Raw genomic sequence first — 17,635 nt, forward strand, 5'->3', positions numbered from 1 at the left:
TTAGCAGGTGTGGTAATGAAGATCAGTGCTTCCCTGCTCTGCCAGTGTTTTGTAGGATATTGAGGGTGTGATTTGGTTGGGAAGTCTCAAGTGGAACGTGAGCAGCTCAGCCCATGGCTGCTTTAAATACCAAATATGCAACTTAAAGACCTGGAATTTCAGTGTTCCCATAACAGTGCAGCCTTTCCAGTGTGTGCTGGGTCTTCCAGGAATTCTGGCTGTGAGCTGGGAAGGTTTTTGGCACTCCCTCAGCTCAGTGGCGTCACTTGAGGCCGGGCAGGCTCCTTGGGGGGGCAGATTGTGGTTGAAGGGTGAGGAGGGGGCTGTATTTGGGGTGCACAGACACCCCTTGGTGTTCAGGATGGTGACCAGAAGGGAAAAGGGGCTCCTTGTGCTGCTGGAATTAACAAAGCTTGAACTGAAGTTGTAACAAGTAATTCTCCAAATGGGCTGAGCTTTAGAGTGTGGTATTTCCGTGTTTTTCAGTACTTGCAGGCTTGTTTGGCACTGTTGGAGCTGATGGATCTTTCCTCTATAAACCCTTGGAGCAGGGAATCCCTGGGCTGGGTTTATTTCACCAGGTCGTGCTGGGTGTGAATAGAAGTGGTCTCTGAGTAGGGCTTTTATCACTCTGAGTGCTGTGAAATGTGTGAGTGAGGGCCTAAAGTTTCCCCCACAGCCCATCCCTGGGCTCAGCACTACTGGAATCCCATGGAATACACTGAAATATTCCCTGAAACTCCTTGGAGATGCAGCACAAAGTAACCTGGGGGCGTGTGAGCAGTGCTGTGGTGCAAAGTGGGGGCTCTTGCTGGGCTTTTTAATTGCCTCTTCCCGATTCTCCTGTGGCCCTACAACTGTGCTCTTCCTGGAGGGATTTTTGGAGGGCCAGTGCCAGGACTCTGGGAAACTGCATGAAGCTGAGCTGGGGGAGGTTTGGGATGGATCTCAGGGAAAGGTTCTTCCCCCCGAGGCTGCTGGGCACTGCCCAGGCTCCCCAGGGAATGGTCCCGGCCCCGAGGCTGCCAGAGCTGCAGGAGCGTTGGGACAGCGCTCTCAGGGATGCCCAGGGTGGGGTTGTTGGGGTGTCTGTGCAGGGCCAGGGGCTGCACTGATGATCCCTGAGGGTCCCTTCCAGCTCAGGATATTCCAGGATTTCATGGTGGTGGCATGACCAGGGGAGGGTGTCCCTGTCTCCCAGCTCACCAGGCTGGCACAGGGCTGCACTTCTGTCCTGGTTATCTGGAAAAATCCCTGTTTTCCTCTGCAGCGCGGTGCCTGTGCCATGTCCTGCTCTCCGCAGGGCCGGGAGTGTGGAATGTGCCTGGTCCTGCCTCCATGGGATGTTTTGCTGACTCTGGATGCCCCTGGCAGAAGGGGAATGGGGTGTCACCGCCGCTGGAAACCAGAGCAGGGGGTACCGTGGCTCCTCAGAGGTGCCGGGCTGGGGCTGGGCTGGGCCTGCAGGAGCCACGGGAGCGGGTTTGGCTTTGTCCCCCCGGGATGAGGGGCTGGGATTTGGCCTTTGCTGCCCTCTCGTAGCCACGGCAGATACTGCAGGAGAGACCGGGACAGCAGGGCTGGGGCTCTCCCGGGGCACCCAGTGCTGGCCCAAGAGCCAGGAATGAGATTTGAACCCCACTTCGGTGCCAGGCAGTGCCTGTGCCAGGGGTGGGGGGGTCCATCCTGGGCAGGGAGGTTTGGGTGCTGCTCCAGGTGGGAGGAAACCAACCAGGGAGCTGGGACTGAGCTGCTCTCTCCATCTCCAGAGGCTCCCAGCTCTGGTTTATTTTTATTTTTCGGTGCTCAGGGATTCCTAGGAGGAATCCTCCCTGATCCAGCCCTGCCCCAGGCTCTGGGGACCGCCTGGTGAGCCACTGCCACATCCACGGGCACAGCAGCCGTGGGGAGGCTCCGTCCCACTGTGGGCCCAGCCCTGCTGCTGTCAGGTGATGGAGTCACTGAATCATGGAATTCTTTAGGCTGGAAAAGCTTTCCAAGATCATCGAGTCCAACCATTACCCCGTCACCACTAAACCACATCCCCAAGTGCCACAGCCACACGTTGTTTGAACGCTCCCAGGGATGGCGACTCCAGCACTGCCCTGGGCAGCCTGTGCTGATGCCTGACCACTCTTTCAGTGAAGGAATTTTTCCTGATGCCCACTCTAGCTGGCTGTGAGTGGTTTAATAATTGCTGAGGAATAATTTAAATGACTTGAGCAGCACCTTCACTGTGCTGCTCCCTCGGCACCCACATGGATTTGGGGACTGGGTCCAGGTCCCACATGCTGCCAAGTGTTTCACAGCAAGGAGCAGATGCCACAGCCCTGTCTTGGTGCCCATGAACTCACCTGAGCTATTTCTCAGAGCCCGTGGAGGCTGCTCTGGGTAATCACCCCCGGGCAGGGTGCTTTGGCTTTGTGTTTCCCTCTGGGCCCATCCCTCGACTGTGTAATGCCGGCAGAGAAGCACATAAAGGACCAGTGTTCGAGAGGCTCAGCTCCAGGTTTTATTGAAGCTGTATTTTTCCCTTTAAAATATCATTTTTATTTGTGACTGTGCCACAAATTGTCTCTGGGAAGCACAGGCTGAAGGAGCCGCTGTGTTTCTCCTTTGCTGAGAAGGATGAGCTGTGATGGGTGGCTTCGAGTGTTATTTAAAACAGCAGAAACCTGGTGGCTGCAGGAGGGCTCTGAGGGGGTTTTGTGCAAAGTCTGAACCCCATAAACTTTACTTGGGATCGTCAGCCACCAAATTGGTGCTTGGGGCTCCCATCCAGCTGCCTTTCCTCAGATGCTTTGATAAACCAGACTCAAAAGTATCAAGCAAAAAATGTTTGAGGGTGTAAAACCACCCTGTGTTTGGGAGTTTGATCCCAACGACATCATTCATGGGCTGTGGGGGAAGTGGGTTTGGGTTTGCAGAGTTTTCCTGGTGAGGACCAGCTTGGATTTCTCAGGAACTGGTGGATTTAATAGAATCATGGAACAATTTGGGTTGAAAGGACCCTAAAAGTCATTTCGTTTCAACCCCCTGCCATGGGCAGGGACAGGTTTGGCCAGGCCCTGGTGGGCTCCTGGCTTTGAGGAGACCTTTGGATGGGCTGACCTTGAGGCTGGTTTAGGGAACGTAGAGAACCTGGGTGACCTGGTAGAGGGTGTGTTCAGTGACCCCCTGGAAGTACTGGCAGCACAGCCACTCCTCCAGGCCGGGGCTGGCCCTGGCCCCAGCCGAGTTCTCCGCAAACCTCAGGAGCAGAAGAGCCCTCTTGACCTCCAGCCAGCTCCGGAGCAGCTCCAGGCTCTTCCTGCTCCTGGCAAAGAGCTCCTGGCGTGGCCCCCAGAGCAGCACCTGCAGGATGCCCCTGGCCTGCTCGATGGACACCCTCTGGTGAGGATCCCTGTGGAGCAGCAGCGTGGCCAAGCGCTTCAGTCCCGCCGAGTAGATGGACAGCGAGGGGATCTCGGGAAGCGTTTTGCTTCTGAAGCCGTAGATGTTCTCCAGGGAGATGTCCACGTGCAAGATCTGATAGATCAGCCTGCCCACATTCAGCTCAGCTGCTGCTGGAGGGGAGGGCGCAGTGAGACCCTGGGTCCAGTCCTGCTCCTGGCTGCTGGAACAAGGTCTTTGCTTCTCTTGCACCTTGAAGAAGCTGCTGATGAGCAGCCGTGGAAGGGACATTCCCAGTGGCTTCTTCTGGCCCTGCTGGCTCTGGGGGGGACAAGGGCACTGCACCAGCAGCAGGTTCTCGGGGCAGAGGTCCCCCTGGGCCACGTTCTGCCCCTGGAGGTGCTCCAGCCCCATGCACAGCTGCAGGAGCAGGAGACAGCCCAGGCGCTCGTAGTGCCCGGGACGGGTCCTGTGCAAAGTGTGGGAGCCCTTCACAAAGTCTGCCAGGGTCTGCTGGGGAACCTCGGCACAGAGCAGCACCTGCAGGACAGGCCGGGAGGCAGGGCAGGCTGGGGCCGCTCCGGAAGGGCCCTGACTCTGTTTTCCAGGGATTCCCGGGAGCACCAGTTCCCGAGGGAGGTGGTCGGTGAAGCGGCCAAGCAGGCGCTGGATGCTGCAGTGTGTCCCCAGGGAGCTCTGCACCCCCAGGCTGGAGCAGCACGGCTTGGGGACCTGCAGGGACACACAGGACAGAGCCAGCTGTGCGAGGACAGAGCCTCCTCCTGGGCTGGGCCACCCTGTCAGCTCAGGGCCAGCAGCCCTGCTCTGACCCACACGGGGTGCTGGGGTCCCCCCGCACCCTCTGAACGCAGAGACAGAGCCAGGATGGCTTTGAGCAAGAACTGGGACATGAGGGGGGGTGCAGCCCCCAAATGAGCTGGGGTCTCATCCTGCTCTCCCGAGCATCCAGCTCCGCTCCAGCCTCTCCTTTGCATGTGCTGGCCCCTCTGGCTGAGTTATCAGGACGTGTCCCCCAGCAGGGCCGTTTTTGACGCGTCCCTTGGCCCCATGGGAGCTGTCACCCTCGTCACCCAGCCCCCACCAGCAGCGCTGTCTCACCCAGCAAATGCAGAAGTGGCTGCAGAAAGGGGAAGCGGCCCCAATGCCGCGTTCCGTGGAAAAGCCGACGCTGCCGGACCTGCAGGAGCCGGCGCCCTCTGCACCACCCAGGGCTTTCACCCCGACCGCCTCCTTACCTTGGCTGCGAGCTGCAGCTGCCTGTGCTCGAAGGTGAAGCCCACCCTGAAGTACCAGGCGTCCCCGCTCTGGCAGCAGGGCCGGGGCTCCAGGACACCGAGCGCTGCCCAGCGCTTCCCCGCCAGCTCTGCCTCCAGCAGCTGCTGCCTCTCCTCGGGCCCCACCAGCTCCTCCTGCATGCGAGCTGACAGCCGGGCCAGGGCGGCCTCCTGGCACCCCAAAATCACCCCCAGGACTCCGGTCGGGCTCTCCAGGAGCTGCCCCAGCTCCCCATCCGCTGTCCCAAATGACAGCTCCTTCAGGCTGGCTGATGGGGCTTTCTGGGGGCTGCTCCGGGCCAGCGGCTCCCCCAGGCTTTGGGACTTGGTCAGGGGCTTCTTGGGTCCCCAGGAGGGTCTGTCCCGTGGGGGAGCCCCCTCCTCGCGCCGCAGGTGGGGTGGGGGGATGCTGTAGAGGATGCTGCCAGCCCATGGCTTGGGGTCGCCGTGGCAGCGGTGGGATGATCCCGGCTCCGGGAGGGACTCGGCTCGCTGGAGCTGCTTTTTGGGCAGTGGGGGAGGCGGGGGGTCCGGGTCGGGCTGAAGGAGGGGTCTCCCAGCGCCTTCCCCTCGGCTGGCCTTGCGGGGGATGAGGTGGGCACGCAGCTCTCCTGGGAGGGAGGGACAGACGTGACAGGGCAGGCAGGACAGAGGAGAAGAGAGTGGGAACGGGATGGGATGGGATGGGATGGGATGGGATGGGATGGGATGGGATGGGATGGGATGGGATGGGATGGGATGGGATGGGATGGGATGGGATGGGATGGGATGGGATGGGAGTGCTGCACGTTGTTCTTTGCCCCCCTGCATATTTCCAGCCTCAAAGCCACAGCCAACACCAGCCAGAGCGGTGACAGCCGGGTACCACGGGGGGAGGACAGGGGCAGCAGAGGGGTTCGTGCCACTGTCTGAGGTGACACCTCGGCGGGCAGGGGCACAGCGGGGTCAGGTTGTCACTCACCCAGGTTGCTGTAGATGAGGGCTGAGCTGGGGGACCGAGAGGGGCAGCCCCCCGGCGTGTCCGGCATGGGGGTGGCCGGTGCGGGGGCAGCCAGGTCCAGGCTGGCGCTGCGGAGCGCGGAGCTGGCCCTGCACGGAGCCGGGAGGCAGCGTCACCCCGCGGGCCCCACTGCCTTCGCTGCCGGCTCAGAGGAAGAACACAGAGAAAAAGGGAAGCGGTGGCCTTGGCGGGGTGGTTTTGGGGCGAAACACGGGGAGTTTGGTGGCCCAGTGACTCCAGTTGCCGCACTGGGAAATCCTGGGGGTGGGAGCTGCCCCAGGGGCTCCACACCCGCTGGTTCCCACCTGCATGGGACACACCCGTGGGTGCATGGGGGCAGATGTGTGGCCTCTGGTCCCTGCTGGGTGACCCCAAGGAGGACATGACGGTGGGAAAGGTGTGGGACAAGAGCCGGAAAAGCCTTTGACGCCCCCAGCCAGGGCCTGGGGACAGGACAGGGGTCTGGGCATGGGGAAGGAGCAGAGGGAGCCCGAAGGAGGAGGAGGAGGGCACTGGGATGGAGCCGCTGGGTTTCACTTCCCTGTCCTGGCACTGGGCACTGACTTTGCTGCCTGCCACCAGCGGTACCAAAACCACGGCGGCTTTCACTAAACCTCCCCGTTCTGCTGGAACAGCACTCCCTGGGTGTGAGTACCCCCACTCAGACCCCTGTGCCCCCCGGGACCCCAAAGCGCTTTTTCGGGGCAGCCGTGCTGAGCAGCTCCTTCGCGGTGCCCTCTGCAGAGCCCCTCGTTACCTCTGAGCTGTCCCTGGCAGCGGGGGGGTCCCGCGGGGCTCCAGCTCCGCATCCCGGCTCCGCAGCAGCTCCCGCTGCCCATCCCAGCCCCTCCCGGCACTGGCCATGGCGCGCTCGGGGATCGCCCTGCGCAAGGCGCTGCTCCCCAGCCGGGGCAGGATGTGCTTTCAAAACCTTCTCCGGGCTCGGCTGGAGGAAACCGGGGCTTGGCCTCGCTCCTCGGCAGCCCCCGGAGCCCCCCGGCATCGCTCCGGCCCCGGCCGTGGTCACTGTGCCACCATCAGTGCCAGCTGTGGATTTGTGTCCCCCGAGCTGCTTGTGGAGCTTCACCCTGGTCCTCCTTCCTGGCTGGCTCTAGGGATGGCTTGAAGGGTGGCAGGTGCTCTGAGGAGGGGACTGCCCACACAAACCCCCCTCACATCACAGAATTAATCCCTTTTCCCCTGGGTTGTTACTCTGGGTGGGTTGGCAAGGAGGAATACTTTCATTTTCTTCTGTGGACCGAGGTTGTGGGTTCAATTCACGTGTTAAGAGTTGAACTTGATGATCCCTGTGGTTCCCTTTGAACTCAGAATATTCTGTGATCTGTGTTTTTGCCCGGATTTCCTGCAGCCACTGCATGACAGGAGTGCTGGAAAACACTTTTTTTTTGTCTTCCAGAGCTTTACAGATGCTCAAAGAGCACAAAGTGACCCAACTCAGCTGCTGGAAAAAATTGGTGTCTGTCCCCTCTAGGATAAAGTCACCTTTTAAACACTCTAAACCCCAAGTATTTCAATATTTCCTCTTTTCTACTCAGTCTTTGAGTCATCAGTGGTGCCACTGTGGGCCGGGTGGGTTCTGTGGGAAGCCACTGCAGGGAATTCTCCTGGGAGCAGTGAGGCTGGGATGAACAGCCTTTGGGATTTCCATGAGGAGAGCGGAAAATTTCACTGTTTGAGCCCAACCATGCAACAAGGACAGGGGGACCCTGGGCCTGGGCACCTCTGCAGGGCTTTGGAGGGCTGGGATTGGACTTGGGGGGTGCTGAGAGCCTGCAGCCACCATTGTGAGGAGCCCCCAGTTCCCTTCCCATGTATTTATTTCCCTATTTCCCAGCCCACTCCAGGCCAGCCAGGGGTTCTGGCTGTTGGGTGTGGCTGGGGTCATTTCTGGGTGCTGAGAGCTGATAAAAAACCATGTTGGGGCTGAGTCACGCTTGGATCCAGCTCAGGGAGGAGCTGCAGGGCTCTGGGAAGGGACAACTTGCACCATCCACCCCACGCTGCCACCGGCAACCCAGACTGGTTCGGGTTGGAAAGTTTCTTAAATCTCATCCAGTGCCACCCCTGGCAAGGGCAGGGACACCTCCCACTGTCCCAGGGTGCTCCAAGCCCTGCCCAGCCTGGCCTTGGGCACTGCCAGGGATCCAGGGGCAGCCCCAGCTGCTCTGGGCACCCTGTGCCAGGGCCTGCCCACCCTCCCAGCAAAGAAATTTGTTAGAAGCATCACTGTTTTTCCCTAATGAATCAAATGACCTTTAAGATGTACCAGCAAATGTTAGGAATAAAATCACACCATTCCTGCCGTGCCTGTGACCCTGTGTGAGGAGCCAACTCAGTTTTGTCACGCCTCAACAAATGTTGTCAGAGGCACGTGGAGGAAGGGTGCCCACGGGCCACGTGCAGGAGGCAACCAGAGGAAGCCTCGTCTCTGGGGGGACTCCGCCTGGCAGCACCTCCCATGGGGCAGGCAGCAGGACACTGTGGGCTGCTCCAGTCAGGTCGAGAAAGGTCTCCACCCATGGACGGCTCGGGAAGGTTGGACTGGGCCAGCGGTTCCCTGTCCTCGGGCAGACTCTGGGAGGGGCTGGGGGGTATAAACTGAAGAAGGGGCAGTCAATAACTAACCCATGTAAGCACAAGTTAACTATTGGGAGACAGCAAATGTTAGTTCAGACAGAAGATGTTAATTACAAAGCCTGAGAAGCCGAATTCACCCTAATCTTGTCAAGATAGAGGGGACAAGGATCATCTCAGAGACTGCTGAAGCATTCCTCAAAGGACTACGCACGCCCAGGGAGAAAGGTGAAAAAGTTCACTGCGAGGATGACTACTGGCCTTCATCAGAAAGACCCCCGAGGAAGAGGAGAGGCCTTCCTCAGCGCGACCACCAGGACACACAGCGCATGCGTGGCCCATATGCTAATGACTTCCGAGAAATAATTTGTATAACCACACCTGTCCCAAGGAATGTGATGAATATTCATAATTTAACCCTTAATACTGTGTTGTAGAGAGCACCAGGTGTGTGTGTTTGGAGGAGCGATCCCCACACACCCGGAGCGCCGAATAAAGCAAATACCCGCTTCTCTGACTCTGTCTCTGAAGTGTCTCCTGGCCCGGTTGAGGGATGATTCAAAACCCAACTGCTCTCGGTGGGGTTTGCTGTTGTTCACGGCTCCTGCCCGCTCCCTCCTTTGCCCTGGCCCCAGCTGCCTTCTGGCTCTGCTGCCCTCGCACCTGTCCTGCCTCTCTGTGCCCCTGAGCGCCGCCGGGGATCATTGCCCGCCCTGATGCCCGATCACTGCCCGCCCTGCTGCCCCAATCACTGCCCACCCTGCCACACTGCCCACCCTGCTGCACCGCCCGCCCTGCCGCCCCAATCACTGCCCACCCTGCCGCCCCGATCACTGCCCGCTCTGCTGCCCCGCTCACTGCCCGCCCTGCCACACTGCCCGCCCTGCTGTCCCAATCACTGCCCGCCCTGCCACACTGCCCGCCCTGCTGTCCCAATCACTGCCCGCCCTGCCACACTGCCCGCCCTGCTGTCCCAATCACTGCCCGCCCTGCTGCCCTGGTCACTGCCCGCCCTGCTGTCCCAATCACTGCCCACCCTGCCGCCCCGATCACTGCCCACCCTGCCACACTGCCCGCCCTGCCGCCCCGGTCACTGCCCGCCCTGCCACACTGCCCACCCTGCTGCACCGCCCGCCCTGCCGCCCCGGTCACTGCCCGCCCTGCCGCCCCAATCCAGCCGGTGGCCGTGACCGTGTCCAGAGTCCCGCTCCTCCCGTCCGAGCCCCCGCTCACCGCGTGTCCGGTGCCGTCGCCGCGGGAGCCGCGCCCCAGCGGGAGCCACGTGGGCTCACCAAGAGCCGGCCCGGCCACAGGCAGGCAGCGTCCACCCCCAGCCTGGACACCGACAGCACTGCCCTGGCTCGCTGGGGTAACGCCCTCCTTTTCTCTCTGCCCCCTCTCTCTCCTCTCTCCTCTCCCCAATCCCTTTTCCATTTTCCTTTCTTCTCTTCTGTCTCTTGTGGCCCTCTTTCCCTCGGGCAGCTCCTTTTCCTTCTCATTTTCGTTATCAATAAACAGTTCTCAGACACAACGTTTGCCTCGTTTGGCTTAATTTCTAAAGAAGATCTCCTCGCAGTTCCCCGCAGAGGAACACGACACCCTGCCAAGCTGGAGAGAAGTGGCCAGGGAAAGAGGGGCAGTCAGGAGCTGCCTTTTAGCTGAGAAATTCCTCATCTGTCTTATTACAGCCGAGGAGAAAATGCCGGGTTTAAAAGCCACCCAAGCCCTTAACAAGGATGGTAGTTTCCTGTTGCCAACCCCTGCAGGACTGTGCAAAATGCTGATTTAATTCTCCAAGCCATGGAGCGTCCCTGAATCCTTTGGTGGGTTCCATGCCTGTTCCAGGTGGACAAATCAGCTGCAGGACAGGGTCCTGATGGCCCTGATGGCATTTGCAGACTCTGGTCCAGGAGCTGCTGAGCCCTTTTCCCCCTGGATTTGGGGGGCTGGTGCAGGGAAGCTTTTCTCAGCTCCAGCCTTTTTGGTTTGTAAGGAAATTGGTTTCTCTTCCCAGTGGGAGATAGGATCTTTAAACGGAGCCGCTGGAAAATTGCAGTTTTCTCACTGTCTTTATTTTTTGCTGTTTTTTTCCATGACATTCTTCACCAGCCCGTGGGTGCTGTGGGGGTGCTCCATGCCTGGCTCAGGGCAGGTTGGGGGATCCTCGGGCACTGAACCCCCCTGGGTGCTCCCTCAGCACCTCCACCCTGCAGCTCATCCCCAAAAGGAGCGGGGGAGGTCGGTCCTGGCTCCCACGGTGCCCCCACACCCTTGGGAGCTGTCACTGAGCTGTAACCCCGACCCTTCACCTCCCCGTGCCATGAAATGCATTTTGAAGCAGGAAACGAGAGAAAAACCCCAATTTCCTCTTTCCTCCCACGGCAGCTCTTGCCCAGCCCGGGGAGGCTGTGGCTTCCCGGTTATTTGGCAACCAGGGCCCCCCGCCCCCATGCCCTGGGGTGGGCGCTGGGAGCCCCCCGGACCCCAGGGAGTGTGTGTGGGGGGATGGAATTTCGGGCTGGAAAGGCCCAGGGGCCGTTTCTCCAGCAGATGGAGGCATTGCTTTGCTTCCAGAGCCCCGCTGCTCCCAGTGCAGCCCAGTCCGTGCTGGGAGAGCCGGGACTGGGGGCTGGCAGGGGAGCAGGGCAGGCGCTGAGCCCGGACAAGGGACACGGGGGGTTTGGGGGTGAGGGGGACACAAGGACAGGTGTCCCCCGGCCAGCGGGACAAGGGGACACCGAGCTGGCTGAGCCCGTGGTGGGGACAGCGATGGGCAGGGGTGGCCTTGGGGGGGCCGGGCTGTGCCCTGGGGCTGCGGAAGGGCACTGGGAGGGTCACTCTGGGGAGGAGGAACCACCTCCCCCTCCCCACTGGCTCCTGCCCCACGGCCCCACTGCAAGTGCCCCTCCGTGCCTCAGTTTCCCCAGGAGACGTCAGCACAGGGTCCCAGTGCTCAGTTTTCCAGCCCCATCCAAGGGATTTGGCTCCGTGTGTGCTTGTGCACTCTCGTGTGACTCCTGTTAACCCCACCCCAAACCCCAATTTCCCTACAAGCAGGACTTGAAGTGCTGCCTTTGCACTCTCCACTTCCGGCACATCCTTATAAACACCGCATTAATAATTAATAATCGATTAATAGCAGCAACGGTTCGTTAGCACACGTGCATTAATCATTTATTAGTTATTAATATGGACTTTGGCACCCTCTGGGAGGTGGTTTCCCATTGTTTGTTACGGGGTTTGTGGGGCTGATGGTGGTGATGGACTCAGGGGCTGTAAATCCCAGCAGAGCCCCGGGAAGGGGGAAAGGTCTGCTGGAATTCCAGGGGCTTCCCAGGTTGCAGCAGCTCTGGAGCGCACAAAGGTGAGAATTCTGGTGCTCCTGCCCTTTCCAGGTCCTGCTCAGGCTTTGCCCACTGATTTTGCCTTTTCTTATCGAGGCACATGAGGAAGGAAAGGGGGAGAAAAACCCAAAAGAGCCACAAAAGTCCCTCTTTTTTTTCCCTTTTTTGTTTTGCTCACAAATACATCTCACATGCTCGTTACATAGAAAACCGGGCCAGCTCTGCACTGCCCTTTGCTCCCACTGTGGGGGTCCGTGCCCAACCCCCTCCCTGCCCTCCCACCCCCATCCCAAGGTTAAAAAAAACCCCAGACACCAAACAGGACCCTGGTGGGACACGGCATGCACGGCTCGGGGGGCGAGGGGCACCGGGCATGCGGGGCCACGGGGACGGCCGGACCCACAGCAGGGAGGGATGGAGGGAGGGATGGATGGATGGATGGAGAGAGGGATGGATGGAGGGAGGGATGGATGGATGGATGGATGGATGGATGGATGGATGGATGGATGGATGGATGGATGGATGGAGTTGAGGGATGGATGGATGGAGGGAGGGATGGATGGATGGATGGATGGATGGATGGAGGGAGGGATGGATGGAGGGAGGGATGGAGGGATGGATGGATGGATGGATGGATGGATGGATGGATGGATGGATGGATGGATGGATGATGGATGGATGGATGGATGGATGGATGGATGGATGGATGGATGGATGGATGGATGGAGGGCACCCTGTGAGAGCAGGACAAGGTTGGGGGGATGTTCTGAGCAGCCACCTGTGGCCCACAAAGCTCCCAACCCCTCGGATGCCACTCCGGGATGCCCATCAGGGGATGGGCAGCTGTCCCCTCCAGCTCCCAGCCTGACCATCACTGGCTGGAGAAGGGACATCCAGGTGGGGAACGTCCCTGCAGGAACGGGGACAGAAGTGGGACCTGCAGCAACCCCCAGGGTGCACATGGGAGGAGAAAGAGGAGGAGGAGGAAGCAATGAACTCCCTGGATCCTCCAGGTCACATCCAGGCTCTTCCATTCCGACTCCATTCCTTCTCCCACACACAAAAATCCACGCCCTGAGGCAGAGCCAGGGCAAAGCCTGGGAAGGGGTGGGATGGGAAGGCAGGAACCGCCCCTGTGGCAGCAGGGAGCAGCCCCGGGGACATTGACCCGTGGTCCTCAGCGCCGGAGGGTGCAGGATCCGGGGTGGAGGTGTCAGCCAGGATGTTCTCCAGGACTGCTTGTTCCCAGCTTTTCCCTCCTCTTCTTCCCCGGGCTGTAGGGTCTCCCTGCACAGGACGAGCCAGGTCCTGCTCTCCTGCAGACTTCGACGTTGCAACTCAAAGAAAATGAACCCAAAAAGCCTTTTGAACCCGCAGGAATCCCAACCCCCCTCGGGCGGGTGCAGAGATGGGGCCTTGCCTCGCCCTGGGGCTGCTCTACCCGATTTTAACTATCTTGGCCTCATTTCATCTTTTTATTTCTCTTTTTCTTCTCACTGACACCTCCTCAGAGCCCGGCCCTAGGGGGTTATTATTGCTTGTGCCGGAGCGTCCCCGGGCACCCACGTCGGCAGATGCTGGGTCTTAAATCCAGGGATGGGAAGCTCTCAAGGCACATCTGTGCCCGGGGGGGGTCTGTCTTTGCCAAGGGGCTGGGGGACCCCCCCAGCTCAGCACAACCTCCCCAGTCCTGCATTGCCCCGGAAGACATTTCTCTTGGAAATTCATTTTAAAAAAAGAAAAAAAAAAAATCGGACCAAAACCCCCAACCAACACCAAGAAAAGAACCATAAACAACTACCAGGAAAGTTTTCTGAAGAGTCCCTTAGAAAAAAAGGGAAGGAGGGGGAAAAAAACCAGGAAGCATTTTTCTCCCAGGCCCAAACGCTGCTGATCTTTTGGCTCGAGAAATGCATAGTTGGTAGCAAAAACCTCGCTACATCGGGAGCCCCTGGGACGGCCCCTGAGCCCTGAGGGCTCTCCATGGGGCCAGGACATCGGGGTCATCCCTCCCCGACCCTGAGGTCCCCACAGTTCTGACCCTGCTGGCCTGTGGCACCGCTGTCTCCAGCCACATGCCAGCACAGCAAGGTCACGCTGCCAGCTCCGGGACACGGCCAGTGCTCCCACAGCCCTGCTGGCCCCGTCCTGCCGCGGCCGTGCCCGGGGCTGGGCAGCACACAACGGTTCTCTGGGAGAGGCTCAAATCATCTTCATGTTGAACTTCCTGGCCCCTCCCTGGCCGGTGGTGGTGGTGGGACCATCCACCTTGCGGAAGGAATACTCCACGGAGAAGTTGTTCTTGTGCTGCCCCCGGCCGCGGCTCCAGACGAAGAGCAGGAGGAAGCAGAAGAGCACCACGCCCAGGAAGGTGATGCAGCCCATGGCTGTGGAGACCAGGATGGTCTTGAGGTCCAAGGTGAACTTCAAGAAGACCTGGGTGTCGTTGTGGAAGGTGTCGTTGAAGTCGCTGAGGTACAAAGTCCGGTTGGCGTGGTGGGCGCCGTCAGCCGGGCGCCCCTTGACCGTCAGGGTGGCGAAGTAGGTGTCGTTGCCGCCGGCGTTGCTGGCGATGCAGATGTAGGTGCCGCTGTCCTGCACCTGGGCGAAGCGGATCTCCAGGGTGCCCCCGGGCAGCACCGTGGCCCGCCCCGTGCTGCGGGTGGTGATCATGCGGTGCTGGGGGGACACCCAGGCGATGGAGGGGTCGGGCTCCCCGTCGGCCCGGCACAGGAAGGACACGGACTGCCCCTCCCGCGCCGTCACGTGCTGCAGCTTCCGATCCCGGATCTTGGGCTTCTGGCAGGTGAAGTACTCGAAGAGCACCGAGTCCGGGAAGTCGCGCAGGGCGTTGCCCTGGATTTCGGGAGGCGAGGAGCACATGGGCTGCTGCCCGTCGAAGTTGAGCGTCTTCCGCCGCTGCAGGATCCAGAGGAGCCGGCAGTCGCAGGCCAGGGGGTTCCTGTCCACCCGCAGCGTCTCCAGCGTGTTGACAGAGTGGAAGGTGCTCTCCTCCAGCGTGGACAGGAAGTTGCTGGAGAGGTTGAGCAGCCGGATCTGTCTCAGGCCGGAGAAAGCCTGCGGCTCCACGGACACCAGGAGAGCGCCCACGATGTGGAGCTCCTGGAGCCGGATGAGGTCTTTGAAGGAGCCCTTCAGCACAGTGCTAATGGGGTTGTAGGACAGGTTGAGGTACCGCAGGTACACCAAGTTCCTCAAGGCAGCGGCGGGCACGGCTGTGATGTTGGTGTAGGTGATGGAGAGCGAGGTGAGGTTCAGGCCCTGGAAGCTGGTGGGGGACACCTCCTCCAGCAGCGGCCAGTTGTCGATCTCCAGCTGCAGGAGGTTGTAGAGCTTCTTGAAGTTCTGGTCCTCCAGCGCAGAGATGCTGAGGTGCCGGAGCCGCAGCACCTCCAGGTTCTGGAGGTAGGACAGCGACTCGGCCGAGATGGAGGTCAGGTTGCACTTCTCAATGGTCAGCTGCTCCAGGCCCAGCAGCCCCGAGAAGGCGCGCTGGGAGATGTACACCAGGTCGTTGTCGCCCACGTCCAGGCTCTTCAGGTTGCGCAGGTCCTGGAACATGTAGTCCAGCAGGATGACGAGCTTGTTCTCGCTGATGTCCAGCAGGGTCAGGTTGGTCAGCTTGGTGAAGACCCCCGGGGGGATGAGCTTGAGCTGGTTGCCCCGCAGCCGCAGGGTCTGCAGGTTGTACAGGTTGCTGAAGGCGCCGGGCTCCACATTGGAGATGATGTTCTCGCTGAAATCCAGCTCCTCCAGCAGCGGGTACGGGGACAGGTCCCCGGGGTTGAGGCAGCGGATGCGGTTCTTGTTGAGCTCCAGGACCCTGGTCTCGGTGGGGATGCCCTCGGGGATGGCGGTGAGGCGCTTGCGGTGGCACAGCACCGAGCGCAGCTGTGGAGCGCACTCGCAGCGCGCGGGGCAGGCGCCTGCCCGCGGGGACAGCAGGACCACGTGCAGGGCCAGCACCGGGAGCCACCATGTCATTGTGTGGGGCATGGTCTAGGGGCTCACTGCCGTTCTGCCATGCGCCTGTGACGGAGAGAGAGCGGAGTCAGTGGGGACAAAGTCCTGCCTGGCCCCACAGATCGCCTGTCTGGGAGCTGAGACTGGACAGCGCTCCCCAAGCCATGGCCCATGGGGCTGAGAAGGCCCCAGGCCCTCCAAGAAACCCTCTGGATCCCTTTTACCTTCTGTGCAACCTGGGGATCCTGCCCTGGGCAAAGCTGGGATAAACGAGCCTCACTCTCCAGCGGAACAGGGAAACTGAGGCAGGGGCAGAGGTTTGTGAGAGGAGCCAGGGCTGCAGACCCACACCTGAGCCTCTGCTCCCCCTGGCTCAGCCCTCCCTGTGCTCCTGATGGTGCAGGCACGGGCGGAGGGGACCTGAGCACCCCGGGGTAATGGGGGGCACAGGGACACCCCAAGGGCAGGATCAAAGAGATGCTGGCAGAGATGCTGCCAACTCGTGACACAGGTGGGGTGCCCCATGCCCTCTGGTGACACAGGTGGGGTGCCCCACGCCGTCTGGGGACACAGGTAGGGTGCCCCATGCCCTCTGGTGACACAGGTGGGGTGCCCCACGCCGTCTGGGGACATAGGTGGGGTGCCCCATGCCCTCTGGTGACACAGGTGGGGTGCCCCATGCCCTCTGGTGACACAGGTGGCGTGCCCCATGCTCTCTGGGGACACAGGTAGGGTGCCCCATGCCCTCTGGTGACACAGGTGGGGTGCTCCATGCCCTCTGGTGACACAGGTGGGGTGGCCCATGCCCTCTGCTCCCGCTGTGAGGTCTCGTCTAGTGGCACAAGTCCTCCCCAGACCCCCGGCTCGGTGGGGTCCCGTAGGACGGGGGACGCTCGGTGCCGCACGCAGGGCCCGGCCCCCGGCCCCGTCCCCATCCTGCCCTCCTAAAGAGCGCAGATTAAGGCGGCCCCGGGCACAATCTTTGCCGAGGAGGGATTAACACCGACCCCGCGGCGCGGTGCCCCGGCTGCCCTCCTTTCCAGGGATTAGCACTTCGCCGCCGCTTTCCCTTTTCTTTGCTCCCCCTTTCCCGCTCCCTGTCCCCATCCGTGCCCCAAATCTGCCAGGCTGCCTGGAAACGCAGCTCCCAGCGCCGCTGCAAACTCCTCAGCCGCCTTTCCTTAATGAAGCACGGTCATTAACCTAATTAAGTGGCAGAGTTGCTCGGTTGGGGAGCTGCGGGGAGGTTTTGAGCCTGGCAAGAGATTACTGGGGGTACCACGAGCAGGGCCAGCCCCTCCAGCCACCCCTGTGGAGGTGCAGTGAGCGGGGCACCATCCCTCCAGCTCGGGGGGCTTTTTCCCGTCGCTCCCACAGCACTGGGACAAACTGGGATGCTGCCCCTGAGGGCTGGTTCCAGCCCTTCCGATTTCCAGGGAGCCCAAGCTGTGGCTCCAGGGAGTCCCTCACAGGCTCCCTTCTGTCCCTCTGGGCACATCAGGGACCCCAAACCTGTCTGTGGGAGCCCCGCAGGATGTGGGGCGAGGGAAGAGGACGGTGTGACATCTGTGGCTGCTCTGGCCATTGAGGTGTGGCTGCAATGTTCCACCTTGGTGCCACTGCAGGTCCTCAGTGCCCAAAAGCTCCCAAAAAGGCCCATCTTGAGGTGGCTGCTGCTTGGCTTAGGGGGTGACAGAGGGAGAGTGATGGGGACCCCGGATCCCCCAGAGAGGTGACGCTGGTGGAGCAGGGACAGCAGGAGCTGGCACAGCTTCACACCCACTGTGCTGAGGACACAAAAGGCTGGTGTCACCCTCCCTCCTGTCCCCACGGGCACATGGGAACAGCCTCAGGCGGCTGGGGGGTCACTGACCCTCTCTGTGCTCATGCCTCAGGGAAGGATGTGATTTCCATGGATAATTTCCTGTCCTGATCCTATTACCCAAGCGGAGCGATTCTCCGGGATTGAACCCATTCCTCAGAGCAGCTTTGGATGATCATTGAGGAGCGTTTGGACAGCGCTC

At 60.7% G+C, this 17,635-nt stretch overlaps 2 protein-coding genes across 7 annotated transcripts in view; both read right to left on the bottom strand.

Moving 5' to 3' along the window:
• Positions 1 to 1,262: 1,262 nt before the first annotated feature.
• PEAK3 (PEAK family member 3) lies at positions 1,263 to 8,874 on the bottom strand. The gene is made up of 3 exons (XM_068997469.1): positions 5,650 to 8,874; positions 4,639 to 5,299; positions 1,263 to 4,330 (listed from the first exon to the last, which is right to left on the bottom strand). The coding sequence occupies exons 1-3, from the start codon at positions 5,714 to 5,716 to the stop codon at positions 3,124 to 3,126; spliced, it is 1,935 nt and encodes a 644-aa protein (XP_068853570.1). The 5' UTR covers positions 5,717 to 8,874; the 3' UTR covers positions 1,263 to 3,123.
• A 4,881-nt stretch (positions 8,875 to 13,755) lies between these two features.
• Positions 13,756 to 17,635, bottom strand: part of LINGO3 (leucine rich repeat and Ig domain containing 3) — a 35,964-nt gene continuing 32,084 nt past the window's right edge. For all 6 annotated transcript variants that reach the window (XM_068997249.1, XM_068997251.1, XM_068997247.1 and 3 more), the window contains one exon: positions 13,756 to 15,677. In XM_068997249.1, coding sequence (XP_068853350.1) covers positions 13,830 to 15,644 — 1,815 coding nt within the window. In that variant the 5' untranslated portion in view covers positions 15,645 to 15,677 and the 3' untranslated portion in view covers positions 13,756 to 13,829. The remainder of the gene's footprint in view (positions 15,678 to 17,635) is intronic.

The sequence above is a fragment of the Aphelocoma coerulescens genome, chromosome 28 (assembly GCF_041296385.1).
Source record: "Aphelocoma coerulescens isolate FSJ_1873_10779 chromosome 28, UR_Acoe_1.0, whole genome shotgun sequence".
Taxonomy (NCBI): Eukaryota; Metazoa; Chordata; class Aves; order Passeriformes; family Corvidae; genus Aphelocoma; species Aphelocoma coerulescens.